A 21,379-nucleotide genomic window follows, 5' to 3' on the forward strand; every position below is an offset into this window, starting at 1 on the left:
TTCAATTTGAAGGAAGAAAGCAAGAAGGGATTTTCATCTTTTAAATTCACACGCGCTCGTCCGCGCATGCAAATAGCTGCTTGTAAATAATAGTGGCGGTAACCCCATCTCTTTGCTAACCAAAAGAAAGAAGATGAGAATCTTACTCTGCAACTGCAACTCTCCACCTTCACTCTCTCCAACGCCACCTCAGAAACCTCCTCCGTCATTTCTTCCGGCCGCCGCCGTTTGGACCAAGAAAACCCTGATTACTGCTCTTTCCGGAGCTCTCTCTTTAACTCTCCTAGTTTCTTCCTCGTCTCCTGCCCTTTCTAGCGATTCGCCGCCTTTTCAACCTCCTCGACCACCCCAACTTTCAACTCCGCTACCCGATCGTTGCAACGAAGAAGAAGAAGAAGAACTACAAAATAAGTTTGTGCTCAAACCTGAATTCGTCACCAAAGAAGAAATCGTACAAGAAGCTTGGCAGATCGTAAATGATAGCTTTCTCGATACCGGTCGCCACCGCTGGTCTCCTCAGTCCTGGGAGGTAATGTTTATTTTTATCTTTTTGTTTTGTGGCTATTTCCGTTTTCCTGCTTTTATTTTTTAACATCGTTTGCTCGTCGCAGCAAAAGAAGGAGGATATTTTGGGGACTTCGATTCAAACGAGGTCTAAGGCTCATGAGTTAATCAAAAGAATGCTGGCGAGTTTAGGGGATCCTTACACGCGATTCCTCTCACCAGCCGAGGTAATTCTTTACTGAATCACCTTAAAGTAACATTCTTTACATGTAAGCTGAAAGTGCATCAAATATAAATATATGCGATATTTATTTACTGATGGATTTTTTAGTTTTTTTTCCCCCTTTTTACATGGCAATTGGCATTTTGGGTCACTTTTTTGTCACTGTTGAAAGTTCTCAAAGATGGCGAGGTATGACATCACTGGTATTGGAATAAACATTAGGGAAGTTCCAGATGATACTGGCAGTGTAAAACTGAAGGTACAAGGACTTATATTGGATGGACCTGCTCATACCGCAGGAGTAAGACAGGTATATATCCGTAGTAGTTGTATACTTGCATTGGTCAATTACTTTGTTGGTTCTAACAACGTTTTTAGTTTCTTTATCTCCGTCTACTCATTTATCTTTAGAAAAAAAAAATTCTGATATTTTGCTTTCTGCTTAGCTAGATTTTGTGCTATTTTCCCACTTTTCTAATATATCCGCACTGTTTTCTATGGACATATATGAATGGCCAAGTCACAGGTATAAATTGCTTGTTTGTTGTTGCCGTTTCATTGAATAAACAGTGACTAGAGAACTAAGAATCCAAGATGAGGAGGGTGAGTGAGATTACAGGAGGACAATAATACTATGGAGAGTGGATGGTGGTGCCTTCTTTATTTATTTAATAGAATAAATAATGCTCTTGCATGTATGCAGCAAAAAATTTGAAGATTCTATATGCAAGTGTTGATTTAATTTCTCTATAGTGTTCATATGTATGGCTTATTTGTTTCCTTATATTAGTAATTTCTTTTGATAGGGAGATGAAGTTTTAGCTGTTAATGGAGAGCATGTTGTGGGGAAATCGGCCTTTGAAGTTTCATCTTTGTTACAAGGTCCTAATGAAACCTTTGTGACCATTAAGGTTGTGATCTAAATTAGCCCTATGAATATAGCAGTTCATTGTTAACCTTGATACATGTTCCTTCTTCACCCAATGATCGTCTCTCAATTTTAGATCAGGCATGGCAATTGTGGACCTACTGAATCTCTAGAAATCCAAAGACAACTTGTTGCTCGATCACCTGTTTTTTATCGGTTGGAACAAGTTAGTAACAGCCCCAGTTCTGTTGGGTATATGAGGCTAAAGGAGTTCAATGCATTGGCTAGAAAAGATCTGGTCATTGGTAATTTTTATTTTTATTTTAGTGGATCTCACCTGATTGCTATTTATGATGAGCATGTTTGTGATGAATAACTTAAAATTTTTTTTATGTGTCTTTGAAAAATAATGCAAGCTATGAAAAGATCTGGTCATTGGTAATTTTTATTTTTATTTTAGTGGATCTCACCTGATTGCTATTTATGATGAGCATGTTTGTGATGAATAACTTAAAATTTTTTTTATGTGTCTTTGAAAAATAATGCAAGCTATGACTGTTTAAGTGTTTATTCCCTCCCACTTTTTCCCACACGCACTTACTGCTTCCAGAATACAAGTTTTACCAAAAAATCAAAGCAAATAGAGGGTTAGCTTTGTTATACAATAGGAAACAGATTTTTTAGCACGAAAAACAAATACAAGCCTTTATGATATATTTACAATCAATGGTTGTTTCTTCCGTCTTCTAACGAATTTCTTGAGTCATGAAAAATTTCTTTCTCTGTTCATATTTTTCCTGTATTGATGATTTAAGAGTTTTATGTCTTCTGCTATTGAGGTCTATTGTCTTATAGCTTGAAACTGCGATGCTACGCTAGTGCAACTAACTATGTTAATGGGGTTGGTTTTTCCTTCTCTTATTTACATACTCCTGTACTGCAGCAATGAAGCGACTTCAGGATATGGGTGCTTCATATTTCATTCTGGATCTTAGAGACAATCTTGGAGGACTAGTCCAGGTTTGTTTGATTTTGCCTCCCAGTTAGTTTTACCTTTCTATCCGACATATAGGTTTGATGATCATCATCTCTGTGACTCTGATTTTTGTGTATTTCAGGCTGGAATTGAAATTGCCAAGCTATTTCTGAATAAAGGGGAAACGGTATGTCATTCATTACGGTTTTAACTTCAAAGAAGGCTTACTGCTTGCTCTCTCTCTCTCTCTCTCTTTTCTTTCTTTTCTCTGTTTTAATGTGCTTGCTGTGAGATTTTGAGCTATTTTCTTCTTTATCCCTGTATTTTGGCCTTCTGAAAGTAGCTTGCCTATGATGCAATTGCTACAAGAAAAACGTTTTATTGATCCATATGTCTGATCTCTTTGACTAATTAAGTAGTTTTGGTGTTTCCTCTTGCTTGTAAAACTGGGCAGATCATTTACACAGTTGGGAGGGATCCACAGTACCAGAAGAATGTTGTTGCTGATACTGCCCCGTTGGTTACATTGCCTGTAGTTGTATGCACTTTTACTTCATCCTAACGTTTGTGCTTTTAGTTTGTTTTTGTGAACATAGAATGTATGCTTTCACATTGGATTCTAAAGAAGTAGATTGATTCAGTGGGTAATGCCGTTTTTGCTGTCTTGATTGTTCAAAAAGAAATGTCTAAGGAACTTTTAAAATTGGATTGACATGGTCTTCAAGGTAGATTTAAATTTCCAGGGCTTCTCTACAGTGTTGTTTTCTGCGACAGGAGAGAAGCCTGTAGAAATTGTTTGTCTTTAATTTATTGTTTGGAAGCAAATTACTTGCCTAAATAATCAGCTTCTGTGCAGGTTTTGGTGAATAACAGAACTGCTAGTGCAAGTGAAATTGTGAGTTGACCAGTTGCCCCTTTTATCTATGGTTTTGCTTGTCTTTCTCAATGGGATAATGTCTTGTATGGCCCCTGACTGGTTAGATACTGTCTAAGGTGGTACTTGGAATTAGAAAATGTTTGAACCGGTACTTTCCTCAACTTCCAATCCATGTATCAATCTGCTCAATGGCCTAACACCATTAAAAGGCTTGGCAATAAATCAATAAGATTTTGACACATGCAGATATTGCAATAAATCAATCAATAAAAATTTAAAATTGTGAAAAATTAATTAAAATAAGTTGTTTTTAAATTATGATTTTGTACTTCCAAAAAGGTAAAATTTTATATTCTTTATTTTTCCATAATCAAATCTTAATATTTATGAAAAAGGAAATAATTTCTTTTTTGGAATTTCTCAGAAGTTTGATTTTCTCTTCTTTCCTTTTCTCCAAATTTTAATGCTATCTGCTGCTTGTCAATATTATGAGGCAGTCCCATGTTATCCGCGTGTGCAATATTTACACGTCAATTTTTTGTTGGTTGGCTAGTACATTACCGACATTTTGTTAACAGTGTAAAGCCAGGGGGAGATTGATGTACAAATTGAAAGTTAGGTACCTAACTATGCATTTTTTAATCAAGTTCCACATTAGCCATATTTTAATAGTTCAGGGGCCATTGAAGACAATTTCCCTTCCACAGTTGCATTTATTCTAAATTGCCATTGGTTTCAGGTTGCTTCTGCTCTTCATGATAACTGCAGAGCTGTTCTTGTTGGGGAGAGGACTTTCGGCAAGGTTTGAAGTTTAGCTCATTCTCTGTAACTCAAGCTCTCCCTCTGCAGTTCTCTTATTTTTTCCTTTATCATTTGTCTATCACGACCTCCTGCCCCAATTTTCCATCAAGTTGAAATGAACTTTGAACTGTGTCTGGTTGGTGTCTTTGACTCTTTGTTTTTGGTACAATGATGAAATCTTTGATGGCTGGAAACTGATATCACTATTTTAGTTATAAAAGCCCATGTTTAAAGTCTTTCACTGATATGGTTATAGAACTAATGGTGGTAGCTGTTGGCCTTGATTATATATATTGATGAAAAACATTTCTTCTAGAATCTAAAATGAAACCCTTTTTGTCTGTTACAGGGTCTGATTCAATCTGTCTTTGAACTTCGAGATGGATCTGGGGTAGTTGTCACTGTAGGACAGTATGTAACACCAAATCATTTGGACATCAATGGCAATGGAATAGAACCTGACTTTAGAAACTTCCCTGGTAATTACTTCTTTCACGGTTCAAACAGAGGGGGGAATACCATAACTAGAGCTCTGTCATGAAGGAATCTAAAAACTGTTTTCCTGATTCTATTCCTTTATTATTGAAGAAATCTATCTTTACTATTCCCAGCTGTTCAAAGCTCCAAATATAACCTAAAGGGGACCACCTTAGGCGTTGTAATACTGTGATAAGGAATTGAAGCTGGGCAATATTTGGTATCTGATTAACACTGCTGTATATGCAGGTTGGAGCGATGTTTCACAGCATCTGTTGAAGTGCAATTTGCATCAACAAGGCTAGAAACAGGTTTATCCTGGTCCTTTCTGTTTCTTTTTTTAACTCTTCTCTTCCTCCTGGGTAGATAGTTACTACATATATGTTACGGAATTCTGCAGTTCATATCCTCAAAAATGTTGCTGCTAAATGGCGGCATGATTTGGATTTGCCTTCCCAGTAGCTGCACTCGAGGGATTTGAGATGAAAATGAAGACTTGAGAGCTGATTGGCTTCCACTCAGGGCTTTGGCTTATATCCTGCATGGCAAAGTGGGATTATTGTATAGGTTTGCTGGATTCTGAGTTCAGTCTACAAGAACACCAGCAGAAGTAAAACGGTCTGCCAAGACGGATTAACCATGAGGCAACGGAGGCAATTGCCCCAGCTGAAAAATCCTAAAATATATTACTTCGTAATTACCATTATCAATTCTTATCAAAAAACAAATTTTACTGTACCAATGAAAGAAAATATTTATATGTCCAATTATCAATAAAAAAGATTTATTTATCGCTTTGGGTGGATGCTTATAGCATGGTTTGATATGACCTGGAAGTTCGAATTTTGAAAATTATTTTTCATGAGGCAAACAGGTACAGGATAATTCCTGTATATTGTGTATTTATATAAATTTTGTTTAAGATGTGTAAATTTCAACCCATAATTCTTTAGACAAATATATGTATTCAATTTGTGTGTTATTTTTTAAAAATATTGTTTTCTTATTATGTTGTGCTATTTTATTTTATTTATTGACTTTTTTGTGCATCCTCTCTAATATGATTTGCATATCATTTATATACTATCATCCCTTTGCCATACCATATCTTAAAGTAATCCTCTGCCAACGTTTTGATTCAGTCCCATAAACAGTAGAAAAGTGACAGAATAAAAAAAGCCACCCAACAACATCAGTGTCTCTCTATATATTAGTATGATTTCAGAAACACCAGATTTAAATTCCCAACAGACTAGCCTTTTGCCTTTTGCTCATTCATACATTATTTCCCCCTCTTTTTTGCACCTTCCCTTGCTTGCTAGTTCCAACAACTCGATGCCTCCTTTCATAAGTTTCCTTTATTCTCCTTTCTCTGTTTCCATCTCTCTTCGATCCAAGGAAGCTTTGATTCTTAATGTTTTATTTGTTTATTATTATTATTATTATTATTTTTATTATTATATAACAAGTATAAGGATGATTACTAGACTCTTCTTTGCAGTACCTCCATTGGCCCTCGTCTTTGTTTTATTATATAAATACCTATTAGCTTCTACATTATTGTTCTTACTAAACAAGATTTTCAAAACCCTCTATTATACAAGCCTATTCAAGACATGGATTTTGGACTTGTTCAGTTCCTTACTATCCTTCTCTTGCATCTTCTCCTATGTTCAGGTGATTGCTGTATAATTATAACCATGCCTTCATATTTTTTTCTTCTTCATTTCTTGTCATGTTTTTATATTTCTATGGGAAACTAGATTCTGTTTTTGTCCCAAAACTTGTTTGGATTTTCTGATAAAGAAGCTTTTTAATGAGACTTCAATTAAGTTATTGAAGTTCATGTCGTTGGTAGGTGATAGATGATATTAGTAAAGAAAATATTTTGTAGGAAATGCATTTCAAAGAGAAATTAATGCCGGAAACTACTTAACTTGCTTTAATCTGTTCAGGTTCAAGTGTTTCAAAGAAACCCCCTCTCCAAGAAATCAATCAGAGAAAACAAAACCAAGATTCCCCGATGCTCCTGGACCCTTCAATATCCACTACAGTACTAGATAATGTTCCCGTTGTCAATCCTACAACTCCTGGCACAACTCCAAACCCAACATCCCCTTCAACAGACCCAATCACCAACCCGACAACCCCAGTCACAACTCCGACAGCACCAGTTACAACTCCGACAACCCCAACCCCGACTCCTACAACATCATCAGGAGGTTCCTGGTGTGTTGCAAACCAAGGTGCTTCACCAACTGCTCTACAGGTAGCTCTAGACTACGCTTGTGGATACGGCGGTGCGGACTGCTCAGCAATTCAACCCGGTGCAAGTTGCTATGAACCCAACACAGTTCACGATCATGCGTCTTATGCTTTCAATGATTACTACCAGAAGCACCCTGAACCAACAAGCTGTGTTTTTGGAGGCACTGCTCAGCTTACAAATACAGACCCAAGTATGATATTGTAGTTAAAAATTAAGTTGTTTCTAAACTACAGATTAATTATAACCTTCCAGCTTTTCAATTAAAATTTGTCTTTGTGTTGGTGCAGGTAATGGTAACTGCCATTATGCAGCATCCTCGCCAACAAGGTAAATATCTTACAATCACCATGTAACCAGCTCTCATATCAGGATATAGATGTGCTTATATTTTTATTTTATTTAACATGTAAATGCAGTGTGACTCCACCTGCCAGCATAACTCCTCCAGCCACTCTACCGCCACCAGCACCGACTACCATGACCATGACCCCACCCTTTCCGATGAGCCCACCTTTTCCCGGAGCAGGTGGGGACTCAGTTTATGGTTCAGCAGAGCCAACAGGACTCCCAAGCTCAGCCAGCTGTGTGTCATTCAGCTACTTGCTGATCTTTGCCACAATGTCACTTGTTGCTGCAAACAAACTCTAGACATAAAGGAAGTGACTTTCAGTTACTTTACCATGACTGAATTGCAATTCCTTTGGCTTGACAACAGAGTTCAGAGACTTTCAGCATACCTTGAGAATCCACAATGAAACCCATATTCTCACCATTAAGATCTATATATACTGCTATACTTTTTGATCTATGTATACATAGAAACTGATAAAAGAAAAGAAAAAAACAAACAAACGAGAATAGAATCTCTTAGGTTCTTGTACTCATAGATAAGTTAAGAATATGATAGCTGCTTTCTCAAAATGATTGTTAGCTGCAGAATAAAATTGTTGAAGATGCCTCTCTGCCCTAGCAATTTATGCTTTTTCAGTAATGGGAACTGTCTCGTACTTTAAGCTAGTCCATAATAATAGATTTTTACTTCCTTTCTAAATTTTACTTATTCATTTTCTCAAATAAAATCCTTAACGTTCTCACTTCATTTCAACATCAATATGTTAATGCCATGCTATTTCACCGCTACAATGGGCAACTGTAGTTACGGATGTACTTTTTCTTTTAATTATTTTAGTACTTTGGTGTATCATATTTTTACATTCTCATTATATATATATTCATACTTTTACATTGAAATGTCTTAGCAAAAAAATTATAGGAAACTAAACTACTATACTTTTTCAACTACAAAATTTAAATATGGATTTTCTTTCAAGATAAAATCCGGCTGGTTTCCATTCAGAGAAAGAAGAATATTTCAAATAATAAAAAAACAACCACCCTTAGAATAAGTAGCTACAAATGGTCACATTTTCCAAGCAAAAACCAAATAACAACTCGTAATCGTAAAACAAAAGATCAAAAGGCAAGAGCCTATAAGTTTCCCTCTCCCACATCGTAAATTGCAGAGCACAAAACTAGTTTATCATTGAGTTGATTTCCCAAAACTTTCAAGATCAAGCTTGAAACCATGAAACAAAGTGGGGGAAAACAAACCTGCAGTGAAATGCTGAGGTAAAATCCGTGAGTCCTTAATTATATTAGTTAATTTTAATCCTTATACTATTAAAAATAATTACTTTTGAAAATGTCATTTCCTATTAATATTTTGAAACTTTCTTATCAGGGTCAATTGACCTCACAACAAAATAATTTTTAAATTTCTTTTTATATAATTAATGTATTAATTCAAGAATAAAAATGATCTCAAAAAAATTGATCCCACCAAAATTTAAAGTTTGAAATTATTGATTCTGTATAAGGTACCTAATATTGTGAGTGGATAATAAATTTTAGAGGATGATTTATACAAATCCTTAAAGAGATTAGAACTGATTAATACAAACCCTTAAAAAATTAGGATTAGTTAGAAATTTAACATTTTTATTTAGAAATAGTTGTTGCTACTGTGATTATTGTAAATCTTGTGTTTGAAAAAATGATATATTGTAATCTCATAACACAAAAAAGCACTTAAGTGACATTTATTTTTATGAAAGAAAATTACTAGCAGTATGTTGGCTCTTAAAAACTTTTATGTGTTTAATGCTTATATATATTTGGTTCAAATGTTTAATATGAATGGAAAAATATTTTAGAAGAATGTCTACTAATGAAATAGAGGAATGATAAGAAAAAATAGTATGCATTAGATTATATGACTTTTATAATCATTTTAATTTTTAAAAAATTGATCTTACAATCTAAATTTTTTGGCTTCTCCTTGCTTCTTATGATTTTGCAAATCAAATCTTTTGTTTAGAGTTAAAATGCAAATGAAAAAAATAAATTTCACGTATTTTTTTAACTGTATCTGGTAACTCTGTTATAAATTGACCTTATTTAATTCTTTTTTATTGTACAGGGATTAAATTGATGCATTAATCCTTATATTAAAGGGACTAAACGGTTACTTTCACTCATTATCTTATAATTCGTCACGATAAATTGCGACCAAATTATATTCCTTTTTAATTCATCAACCCGTGATTTCAACCAGGCCCATATTATATTTTGGGCCTACTTTCTTACAAGTACTTAATTAAATGCAATAATCTGGTCCATCGCCCGGTCGGACATTCACATAATAAAATCGTCGAAGGATGATGCGAATCGCCATTGCGCCAATTTGATGCAGAAGGAAGGAAGGAAGGCGGCAGAGTTGTATTTTGATTGGTAGCGAACATGGAGGTACACATTTCAGGAACAGAAACAGAATGGCATCCTAAGAAAGGAAATTATTCAGGTAAACACTTGCTTAAAAAAGTTATTATTATTAATTCTGAACTTTTTGTTTTTTCCCCTTTTAAATTGTTTGTCCTCGTTCGTGTTTTTTTTCTTCTTTTGTGTGTGTGTTTTCTAGGCTAACCAGTATCTACTCTTTTTATTTTTTCTGTAGAAGGTTTTGATGAGCAGAAACTCAAAGAAATTATTGCTGAAGGTGAATTAGATTTTGATGGGTGGACTAAGCTTATATCGGAGGTTGAGAATTTCTTTCATGTAAGTTTATTTAATTAATTTTCTATTCCTTTGGGTTTGTTTATAATGCTGATAAATGGGTTTCTCATGTTTATAATGTTTCATGTTGATCATTTGCAGGATGAAATAGAGAATATATGTTTTGTCTATGACTCCTTCTTGTCCGAGTTTCCTTTGTGCTATGGCTACTGGAGGAGGTATGCTGATCACATGATGCGCTTATGCACCATTGACAAAGCTGTTGATGTCTTTGAGCGAGCTGTGCAATCGGCAACATACTCTATTGATGTTTGGGTTGACTATTGCGGCTTTTCTGTTTCAGTTTTTGAAGATGATAATGATATTCGACGGTAATCTCAATGCTTGAAATTGTAGTATGAGTTAAACAACAAAATGTATCCATTTTTTACATAATATTATGTATGTATGTATGTATATATGTATGTATCCAACTCCAGATCACCTAAACACAAAACAGAACCCAAATAATCAGGCAGAACCCAATAGCATCATCCTCTCAAATGCATAAACAACAATGCTCCTACAGCACCAATGTTCAAATACTCTTAAGACTACATAAAAACTGCATCCTGTTACGGTGAGTTCATCTCTTCCTATGTTCGTACGGTTGATTATGTACGCAAAAGTTAGCAGGTCACTAACTTCACGAAGTTGGTTTGTTGAAATGATCCTGATATTGGTTTAGGGATAAGGTTGTACAATTGTCTTTCATTTGGATATCTGGATTATTACGGATCAATTTGTTTTCAGAAATACAATTCAAGTCGACTTGAACAAACCTTGAATCAAACTACCTGGTTTGGCCTTAAAGCACATTTCTTTTCCCTTTTCATTATCTGTGCCTCAAGCCAATGAGATGCTTTACTTATGCTGCATGTATTATGCCCCTGCTCTCTTGTGTTTCCTAGGGTCTTTAATATTCTTGCTTTATGATATGTCTATGATATATGTTATCTTTCTGGAAATTATTGACAGGCTATTTAAAAGAGCCATGTCCTATTTTGGAAAGGATTACTTATGTCATACCTTGTGGGATAAGTATGTTGAGTTTGAGTTTTCTCGGGAGCAATGGAGTTCCTTAGCTAATGTTTATATTCAAACCCTAAGATTTCCATCCAAAAAGCTACATCATTATTATGAAAGGTATTTTCACTTCTTTATAGAATCTTGAGAGGAGTCTTTAATCCTTCTTTTGTGGTAGTTTATTTGCCTGTTATGTTATTATTAATATTGTTTGCTATGATTTGTAAGAATTCTTGTTTCATGTACTGGAAAAGATTAAAAGAACACTTAAGACAAAAATGAACTTTCGAAGGCCAGTTGAATTTATTGGTATTATTCTTGAATATTGCATCATTGTACAACCTCCGCTCCAACTAGTTTACCGAGAACAAGTATTTTGGGCCGTAAAAGAGTATTTATTTTTGACTTGCTACGGATCTAATCTTTACATCCAAGAATATGCTGCATCTACCTCATTATATGATCTGCTGCTTGGTGATCATGGTGCATTTCTAAAAGCCCTGATAACTTCATGGTACTCTACATACAGACATTTATGAGATTCTTCATCTGATTGGTTATTAATGTGGTGGTGTTACGCTTCAGCACTTTGATTTGGGTAGCTGTTGATGTATTAGCTTAGTTTGATATTATCTAGCATCTTTGGTTTTGATGCTTTTATTGTTCCCTTGCATGGTATTTTACCTTTCTTCTCTGTTTGTTTGCCTCTTATCATTTGATGCAATGATTTAGTTATGGTAGAACTGTTTGCATTTGTCTTCAGTTTCCAGAAGTTGGCTGCCACTTGGAAAGAGGAGATGCAATGTCCGAATGATATGGATTTACTGTCAGATCCCCGAGTAGAAAACGAAGTCTCTTCATGTCGTACTGATGCAGAAATTTCTTGTATCATCAAAGATTTGCTGGATGCTTCTACTGGCATGGATGGAACTAAAGCACTGGCAAAATACTTGTCCATTGGGAAGCAATTTTACCGGGAGGCTTCTGAGTTGGATGAAAAAATACATCACTTTGAGGCTGGCATTCGAAGGCCTTATTTTCATGTGAAGGAACTTGACATCAGTCAATTGGAGAACTGGCATGAATATTTAAACTTCGTAGATATGCATGGTGACTTTGATTGGGTATGGTATATAGATGTGGTGCTTTTCTTTATATAGTATAACTGCTATCTGAGTCTCATTTTGCATTGTAGGCTGTTAAACTTTATGAGAGATGCCTAATTCCATGTGCTAATTATCCTGAGTTTTGGATGCGTTATGTGGATTTCATGGAAAGTAAGGGTGGAAGAGAGATAGCAAACTTTGCACTTGCCAGAGCAGCAGAAGTTTTTCTAAAGGTACTCATCCTTGTATTGTGCTTATACTTTTTCAAAGAAGCCAAATGATAGTTTTAATGGATACTACCAATTCAGAACACCCTATCTTCTAAATTTGCAATTTGTATCATGTAATTTATCACAATTTGATGTAGATGTATGGTTGTTTCGAGTTAACTTTTATGGTGTGTTGGAATATTGAAGAATACTTATTTTTAATCGGAAATAAGAAATTGGGGTCTCAATTTTCCTGCGTTATCCTTTAGGCAACTTGAGTGAAACAGCAAGTGATTAGCTTACTTATTTTACATTCTACTTTTCCAAAACTCTGTTGGTAATTCCAAAGCAGTTTCTGCCATACTGAAACTTCAATTTATTGCTTCTATTTATAGGATGCTTTCTCCATTGCTTTATATGTGACTGGAGATGTTTATGGCCCTCCTCATATGTCCGTTGCAGAGAATGCCAGTGATACACCTTTTCACTGCTAGGTTTAAGGAGAAAATAAGGGATGTTTCAGGTGCACATATAGCACTTCTTCATTATGAGAAAGAATCAGATCTTAGCTTTGTTGAAACTGTTTCAATAAAAGCTAACATGGAAAAGCGTTTGGTAAGTAGTTCTCTCTCTCTCTCTCTCTCTCTATTCGTTTTAGACTATATGAATGGGCTTGATTGGGAGTAATTACTGATACATGTATGTGCTTTCCCAAATTTGTTAGGGTAACTTTGTAGCAGCTTCTAATACATACAAAGAAGCAATGGAAATTGCTGCTGTGAAGCAAAAGTTTGACATTCTTCCCATATTGTATATTAATTTTTCGCGGCTTCAATACATGGTGGGTAAAGGATTTAATTGATAGATTCAACCTAAACTGTCTATGTTTAAATATATATATACACACACTCACATCATTTTGTTTTTAGATTACCAGTAACAGTGATGCTGCCAGAGACATCTTAATAGATGGTATAAAATGTCTGCCTCATTGCAAATTGCTTTTGGAGGTAGTTACGTTATCTTCAATTTAATATTTGTCTGTTGTGGAATCATGAATAGAACATTTGTGTAGTCTTCAGGTTATGTAACATTTATGGTAATTTTGCATGTGTTGCATGAAATTAGAAATCTATTCTCCCTCTCAATTTCCCTACACCTCCTGTAAATTGTTGTTAAATATTACCATTTTATTGGAGCTGGACTGTTATTAGATGATAGAAGTTTTGATCATTCTGGTACTTATGTAGGAACTGATAAAATTTGGAATGATGCATGGAGGGCCTAGGGACATACATGTTTTAGATGCTATAATAAACGATGTGATACCTCTACAGCCATCTCAAGGTATAGATGCAAAAGAAGCAGAGGAGATATCAAGCTTATATTTACAGGTAAATTAAAAAAACAATCCATAGCAGCTTTCTTTTTGGAGAAGTGTGTAAGAGGATGTTATTTCTCCGCATGTTATCTGCTTTTGTGCCCTTTATTGATTGTTGACCTCATTTAATCTGTTTTGCCTTTGACTATGGCAAAAAAGTGATTAAAAAACTTTTCTGGCCGTTCTTGTTGATTTCTCTGTATCTTCTGTATATGTGCTCACACAGGAATTTTCTTTGTGAAAAGTAACAAGTCAGTGGACTTGGATTGGAATCTTTGTTTTAATTGGTGTTTGCATATCTTTACATTTTTCAATGTCTTTCTTTTTGCAAATAGATCTAGTTACTGGCTCTTGAAGACCCAGTTTTAGCATGCCAGTTGCTGTAGTATCGCCACTGTTTCTTTGTCTCTTGCCTAGCATTAGGTTTTTATCTTGCATCATGTAAATTTATGTGGCAGTTGTAAGATGTCCTGTGAAGTCAAGTTAAAGATAGTGGGAAAAAGGAAAGTATTGTTGTTTCTAAATTATTTGAAGCTGATTGTTTAAAATATTTTTATACTGGCCAGTTTGTTGATCTTTGTGGAACCATAGATGATATAAGAAAAGCATGGAATCGCCACATAAAATGTTTTCCTGAGTCTGCAAGGGGGAGCACATATAAGTTTTCTGTTATCAATGGTATAGAATCTTTACCCTTGAAGATAACTGCTAGTAGAAGACAAGAAAGTCCTGATCCTTTGCCTTCACATCCATCTGGGGATAGAAGCTTAGACATCCCAGTGCAGTCACCATCACGAGACAATATATTGAAACCTTCGGAAAATGATGATGCCCAGTCTAACCATGCTGCTTTGGACTGTGTACCAGACACGATATCACCATTTCTGGAAGATCATGAAATTCCCCTTTACCAGGCTACAGTCAACAAGCTTCAATCAGGAGAAGTTGATGAAAGTTTGCAGGGGGGGAGGCAGCACAGCTCTGAGGAGGTTTCAAACAAGCTTCAATCAGGAGAGGATATAAAGACTACTACCAATATGTCATCTCATAATTTAATACAGGATGAAATGAGAAATGGAGTTGAAGCATTAGAAACTTCAAAAGAAAATTCTAAGGAAAATAAATTCACGCAAGAGCATGAACATAAGCCTGAACATGATGTAAACGAACTTCCATTGGAGAGACTTTCATTGGGTCAACTAGATCGTGAGTCTTTGGATTCAATCAGTTTTGCAAATCAGGAAGGTGAAACTTTTGTAGAAACCAGCTTATCAAATGAAAGCATGGTGAAAAAAGAACCTCCTCAAGAAACCAGCAAGCTCAATGGAATTATGCCGGAGGGTGCTCTAAGTAATGATGGATATAACCTGGAATCTAGCACAAGGAGTGCTCAAGCATCTGATTCTGCTGGAATTCAAACTGAAATGAGCAGTCCTTCCTCTCTGGCAAGTCAGCAGAACATCAAGAAAACAGAGCCACTTGTGCGGAGGACTCCTCCAGATGACGTTGGAAGTTGGCATCAAAGGAGTAATGCTGATAGAGTTCATCGAGAAAACAAATTTGGCCATCGAAGGCACTCTCATAAAAGACAGCATCAAAGGCAACAAATGTCTCCAAAAAGGCAGCATTCGCGAAGTGAAACTGGCACACAAGTGCCTATGAGTCAAGGTTACCCCACTCAGTCCATGTATTCGCAGAGCCCACAAGTTCAACAAGGTGGCCAATCACAGAGTCAGTACTCCACATCTGCTGCTCATCCTAATTTAGCTGCTGTTCATAACTGGTCTATGCAGGACGCGCACCAACAGAATTTTGCCCCTACTCGGACTCCACCTGTTCCTCTACCTGGTTTTCCTCAAACGCAGATCTCTCAAAATCCCATGCAAAGCAATGAGCAGCTTGGGCAAATGCAGACTAATCAAGCATATAATCACATGTGGCAATATTATTACTACCAACAGCAACAGCAGCAGCAGCAGCAACAGCCTCTGCCTCAGCAGCAGCTTTTACAGCAACAGTATCAGCAACACCCACAGCTGCTACAAGTGCAACAGCAATATCTTCAACAGCAACAATTACCCTATCAGCAGCCACAGCTGCTGCAGCAACAACAATTTATTCAACAGCAACAGTATCTGCAGCAGCAGCAGCAACAACTACAACCGCAAGGCTCATATCAGCAGCAGTTTCCACCACCAAATCTCCATCCTTACCTGCAGCAGCAGTAAGAACAAGAAAAAAGACAGCAAGAAGGACAGATCACAGCATCTCAGGTTCAGACACAGAGTGAATTGAGCAAAGAGGTATGCTTAAATATTGAAACTTTGGGTTTTGTAGTAAAAAGGGAGATAAAAAATTCAAGTGCATATTTGCTGCTGCTATGTTTTTTTTAAAAAAAGGAGTAAATATAAATTTGGATAGATGAACCATTCTTGCAGGAGAAAAATACGAGACCCTGAAGCTCATTTTTGAAAAAATTCATGGTTTTTCCAATTCTAAAGTTCCTATGGAATCTATTTAGGACACTTGGGTAGACAGTTGAGGTTACTTCGGATATAAGTCTTCTTATTTGAGCAAGCTTGACATTTCTTTAACCTGAAAATGATCATAATAATTACATCTGTAGCAGTGCCGTCCGCTCTTAAAATGAAAAAGATCTAGTCATGGGAGGCAGATATAAATTAGAAGTTTTGTACTTATATATAAGTTGTTATCTTGATGGCAATTTAACATTTCTTGCAGGAATCCATGATGGAACCAAGGCGACAGACAACATTGCAGGTTAGTGAAAGTTCTATTCTCTTTCAAAGAGAGTTTTATGTGGTGAATAAGGTTAGAGTTTTAGCTAAGATTGGGCACTCTAAAGCTGGTGAATAATGATAATTCCTCCTTTATTTACCTAAAATTTATTTTTACCTTTCACCTGCTATTTCATCGACCTTTCTTATGAATTATCATTCCCGTTTCATCGGTGGTCCAGAACAAATTGACATTCAAATATGGGCATGTTAATCGATTTTGGGAATCAGTCTTATACATTGATTTCTTCCATGTATTGCAGGTCCAAGATCCATTGTCTTGCAGGAATGATGCATCTGAAACTGTATTATCTAGATCTCCCAATTCCCAGCAGGGATAATCTCCAATCCAATGATATTGAGCTACTGTTAGGTGTAATGATCTTCAGCTCCTCTGCTATCAGCCAATGACTTATTCAATGGTTATAATGTAATTTTAGGGCGCATACCATCAAACACTTTCATTTCGTGTGGTAAAATCTCGAAGACATTACTCTTATCATCCTCTCTAGACCTAAGATGATGCCTTCATTAATGAAAACACACACACACACACACACTATACTGATTGCTTCATTGAGAAACGATACAAGCATGAACAGCTGAATATTGGGGGCATTGTTAATCAACCAGGGCAGGCTTGTTCCTAACTGACGCTGCACCACCCTTAATAATGAAAGCTTAAAGTTTAAACTTGATCAACTTTGTCTGATAATGAGAAGAAAATGTCAATTGAAGAGCTCCTGGAAGCTTAAAGTTTAAACTTGATCAACTTTGTCTGATAATGAGAGGAAACTGTCAATTGAAGAGCTCCTGGAACATACTGCATATAGCCTAAATATGGACCCTGAGAGTAACCGGATGTTAAAGAAGTGAAGAAATGACAACCGTTACAATGCAGATGGAATTTGGTCTAAAACAACGTAGGTGACATAAAATCAGTGGTTACTTCACTGTAAGAAGAGTGCCATATAGCTACCCTGACCTCTGGGAAGAGCTATACATTATCTATACTTGCATATACGTGGAGAATAAACAGGACAACGAAAGTATAGAAAACAATTCTCTCTTCTTCTTCTTTTTTCTTTTTTTGTGGCAGAAAACAATTCTTTTTTTCTCTCTCTCTTATGTTATGGCAGAGTTGCTTGAAAACATAAATTGTATATTAAGGTTGCATTTGGTATATAGAAAAATAGTTACTTTTTTGATAATTTAATCACATTTTAAAATCAAAATTTATTTTCTTTCTTTGAAGAGTTATTTTCCATGAACATGATAATATGATTCTCATGATAAATATAAGAATGTTACTTTCTCATGTAGATTCGAAAGTTAAAAAAAAATATTAATACGAAATTAATCCTATTTTATATTGGTTTAAAGTATCAGTCTTTTAATAAATGTAAAAGGAAGAAGAAGAATGAGCTATTGCTTCTCTCTTCTTCTTTCTACTTGATTTTCTCTATTACTTCAAATTCTTCACAAGTTTTTTTTCTTTATTTTTCTCAGCTATAAATTTGATTTAGCACTTGTATTTGTATGAAATGCTTATTATTTTTTGTAGAAAATAGATAGGATTGTTCCATTTAAGTTGTGTGAGAATTGTGGGTTAGAGAGTGCCTATGGTTTCCATTCCTATGATTTAATTATTTATAATTTTGCTTAGAACAATACTTGGAATCAATTATTATTTTTATATTCTTATGGATTAGCTTTAGGTAAAATAAAATGAAATTTTAATTTTTTTTAAATTTATTTCAAAACAAGTTTTATACATCAATGATTTTATATAAGTATTATTATATAAGTTAGTATTTGGTACACTAACAATAAACTTTTTTTTATTTGACAAACAGCCTTGAAAATTTTACTAAGTATCTCTTTTTCTAAATATTTAATTTTTTAATATTTTATTATACATTTATAGGATACTGGTTAACCCTCTCACCCTACTTGTGGGGTCTAAAAACTCTACTACAATGTACCAAATAATTTCCCTTATTATTTTTAAAAATATATATGCATGACAAATTTGAAACAATTTTACTTAGGGGTTTAGGGTTTTAGGTTTTATGATTTAGGGTTTAAAATTATATTTTTTATAGAATTAAAATTATAAATTAAAAATAAAAATTTAAGAATAATCAATTAAGTTTTATTATCAAATATTTAACTCAAATAGTTGTTAAGAATAAAGTTTATTGTAAAAATTGAATACGTGAATGTCATCTTTTATTTAGGAAGAATAAATTCATAAATTATCATTATATTTCTAGAAAAAGTAATTAGTTAATCAAACATGATAATGTAACTAAATGTTGCAAAGTAGCATTCTTGATAATCTTATTATTAGCAATCATATTCCATTGAAATTATGATATGAGAAAACACCAAACATTACATAAAAATTCGAACAGGGTCAAAATGTAAAAAAAAAAAAGAAAAAAGTAAAAATAAAAATTTAGGCAATAATTGAGGATGCCTGCACTTAGTTCTTTGATCTGCATTACTCTGTTTGGACAATCTGGAGGGGACCCAAACTACTGAGAATTTGGGTTTTTCTTTTTGGAAATAATATGGAAAAAAATTGTTTACAGAAATAATATGAAAACAATTTTAGTTATTCAAATAATATGAATTGTGCATGGGAAATTTAAATTGACATGATGACTTACGATATGAGATGACAATAATACATTTATTATATTAGAATCAAACATGATTCTCTGTATTTTTCTCTAATTTCACAGATTTGTCTTTTGGATTCTGCCAACTCTGTAAGCTGGAAAAAAATTTGTCAAGAATCAAACTGATCATACAATGCAAAGTGGTTTCGATAAGTTGTCTTATTGTATGAGTATTATCAACCATGACTTGGGTTTCAGTTTCAGTTCTAGTATTCGTCTTTTCTTTTGGCTGTGAAAAGGAGTAATGATCAATGGATTGCTTATTTAGAAAATATGTTTCTTTTTTTCAGGTGTTTTCTCGATTTTTAGATTCAACATTCCTAAAGGTAAAAATAAAAAAGTTAAATTTATCGTATTTTTTAAATTTTATTTAATATATTTGAAAGATTACATTCATGTTTTTTACTATAAATAGGATTTAATCTCAGACAAAACTCATCATCATGTAAAGGAATCAGCATGAAAGTGAAAGAAATCAAGAATCAAAGCAAATAAAGACGAGGGGGCAGCAGCGGCTGGAAGAACAACTTTAGTTCCTCAGCAACGATGTCCAAAGCCTGAAAAAGGTACCAACATATTCCTCATGACTGTTCACAATCAACCTAACATCATAAGCATAGGGCACTGAATAATGGAAAAACACCGAATTAATTTTCAACCACACATTCAATTTAAATAACAAGAAAAGAAAAGGAAAATATATATATATAAATCAAGTAAATCCAAGAAAACATTAAGCTAAAAAATGTCGGACCTCTTTATTTACAATTTTTTTTCTCAAGCAGCAAAAATAAAATTGGGTTATTATTATTTATTATTAACTGTAATTATAATCATAAATTATTACCAATTAAAAGCTCTTAAACAAAGTTTGTGAAAATAACACCTGAAAATTTTGAAACAAATAAGTAATATTATTTATAAGAGTTTGGAGAGTTGATTGTTTGAAAATTGATTCAAAGGTGACTTTAAGAGTCGAGAGTTAAATTTTTTTTTTGTGTCTCCTTTGTGTTGATGCAATCGGTTTAAAAAAATTTTAATTCAATAGTATTTAAAACTTGATTTTAGAATTGAATTAACGTTCTTTAAAAAAAAATTGAGTTTTTCAAAGATTTCTTTGAATTTTGAATAAAATTTCTAGTCTTCAAAATCTTCTTTTAAAGCTTTTGATTTTTGAACTTATGATTTCAAAACTTATTAATAGCTGTGTTTAATGATTTGGAGATTTGGATACAAATTAAAAAGAGGTAGTCATAGAACAAAACTTCCTTATTTAAGTAAATTAAAAGCATTAAATTCTTTTGTTTATTATTATTTTATATTAATTTTATAATCAAATTGATTATAAATAAAATAAAGTCTAAACGTAATATTTTTTATAATTATAAAATGATTTAAATACTTGATTTGAATTTTGATTGGTTTATAATTTTAAATTGATTAACAAAAGGCGTAATAAAAATTGAAATTTGAAAGAAACTGATTATTTTAAAAGTTGTACAAGTAAGATGGTTTGAATTATATATTGATTGAAGTTTGTTTTAAAGGAGCAATTCATTGCCGTTTTAACATTGATAAGCTGATCCCACCATTAGAGCTGTTATAAGTTCGATTATCCCTCTAAACTTGTAGATCTGGATCAGATCTGGTCATCAAAAGAAATCAAAACTTTCACAATTACGGCGAATTCTTTAATTAAATATGCCTAGTTAATCTGGATTTCTGCTATGCCATGTTAAATCCATCAGAGATTACTTCGAGTAATGACGACTTTCTTTCTCCTTTTATATGTTTTGTATCATATGGCATGCTAAGATGGTTTGTAATAATTAATGGTTATTTTCTGCTGTGCTTGTAGGATGGCTCACCGCGATAAAGGTCTTCTTAATTCTACTCTTATCCAAGACACGTTCGAGGGTCGAAGCCAGTTGAAAACACAGGAAAGCAAATGTTACTTCCTCAAAGATCTTGAGATTAGAACGAGAAAAAAAAAAAAGAGCGTAAGGGCATAAAACCAGAGCAACTGCTAACCTCTGTGCTACGATAGTGTGTGAATGGGGTACCAA

At 34.2% G+C, this 21,379-nt stretch overlaps 3 protein-coding genes across 9 annotated transcripts; all 3 read left to right on the forward strand.

Annotated features, from left to right (window-relative positions):
* Positions 1-5,517, forward strand: LOC107905859 (carboxyl-terminal-processing peptidase 1, chloroplastic). 3 transcript variants are annotated; one of them, XM_016832635.2, is made up of 13 exons: positions 1-529; positions 612-731; positions 900-1,037; positions 1,534-1,638; positions 1,732-1,900; positions 2,539-2,615; positions 2,714-2,758; positions 3,026-3,109; positions 3,428-3,466; positions 4,188-4,250; positions 4,599-4,728; positions 4,976-5,037; positions 5,127-5,517. In XM_016832635.2, the coding sequence occupies exons 1-12, from the start codon at positions 134-136 to the stop codon at positions 5,029-5,031; spliced, it is 1,422 nt and encodes a 473-aa protein (XP_016688124.2). In that variant the 5' UTR covers positions 1-133; the 3' UTR covers positions 5,032-5,037; positions 5,127-5,517. The 3 variants fall into 3 exon arrangements, with proteins under 3 accessions (XP_016688124.2, XP_040969499.1, XP_016688125.2); XM_016832636.2 differs by lacking the exon at positions 3,026-3,109 and having other exon boundaries at positions 6-529; XM_041113565.1 differs by lacking the exons at positions 4,976-5,037; positions 5,127-5,517 and having other exon boundaries at positions 5-529; positions 4,188-4,273; positions 4,599-4,730.
* Positions 5,518-5,712: 195 nt separating this feature from the next.
* On the forward strand, positions 5,713-8,012 carry LOC121229386 (PLASMODESMATA CALLOSE-BINDING PROTEIN 1). Its single transcript, XM_041113566.1, has 4 exons — positions 5,713-6,403; positions 6,682-7,185; positions 7,283-7,322; positions 7,412-8,012. Exons 1-4 carry the CDS (start codon positions 6,343-6,345, stop codon positions 7,641-7,643), a joined length of 837 nt encoding a protein of 278 aa, XP_040969500.1. The 5' UTR covers positions 5,713-6,342; the 3' UTR covers positions 7,644-8,012.
* A 1,663-nt stretch (positions 8,013-9,675) lies between these two features.
* On the forward strand, positions 9,676-17,125 carry LOC121229387 (nuclear factor of activated T-cells 5). 5 transcript variants are annotated; one of them, XM_041113567.1, is made up of 13 exons: positions 9,676-9,855; positions 10,009-10,109; positions 10,209-10,438; positions 11,085-11,252; positions 11,896-12,256; positions 12,328-12,471; positions 12,910-13,062; positions 13,172-13,288; positions 13,377-13,457; positions 13,698-13,841; positions 14,395-16,131; positions 16,571-16,609; positions 16,890-17,125. In XM_041113567.1, exons 1-11 carry the CDS (start codon positions 9,795-9,797, stop codon positions 16,054-16,056), a joined length of 3,222 nt encoding a protein of 1,073 aa, XP_040969501.1. In that variant the 5' UTR covers positions 9,676-9,794; the 3' UTR covers positions 16,057-16,131; positions 16,571-16,609; positions 16,890-17,125. The 5 variants fall into 5 exon arrangements, with proteins under 5 accessions (XP_040969501.1, XP_040969502.1, XP_040969503.1 ...); XM_041113568.1 differs by having other exon boundaries at positions 9,682-9,855; positions 10,012-10,109; XM_041113569.1 differs by lacking the exon at positions 13,377-13,457 and having other exon boundaries at positions 9,682-9,855.
* The last annotated feature ends 4,254 nt before the right edge of the window (positions 17,126-21,379 follow it).

The sequence above is a fragment of the Gossypium hirsutum genome, chromosome A05 (genome assembly GCF_007990345.1).
Source record: "Gossypium hirsutum isolate 1008001.06 chromosome A05, Gossypium_hirsutum_v2.1, whole genome shotgun sequence".
Classification (NCBI taxonomy): Eukaryota; Viridiplantae; Streptophyta; class Magnoliopsida; order Malvales; family Malvaceae; genus Gossypium; species Gossypium hirsutum.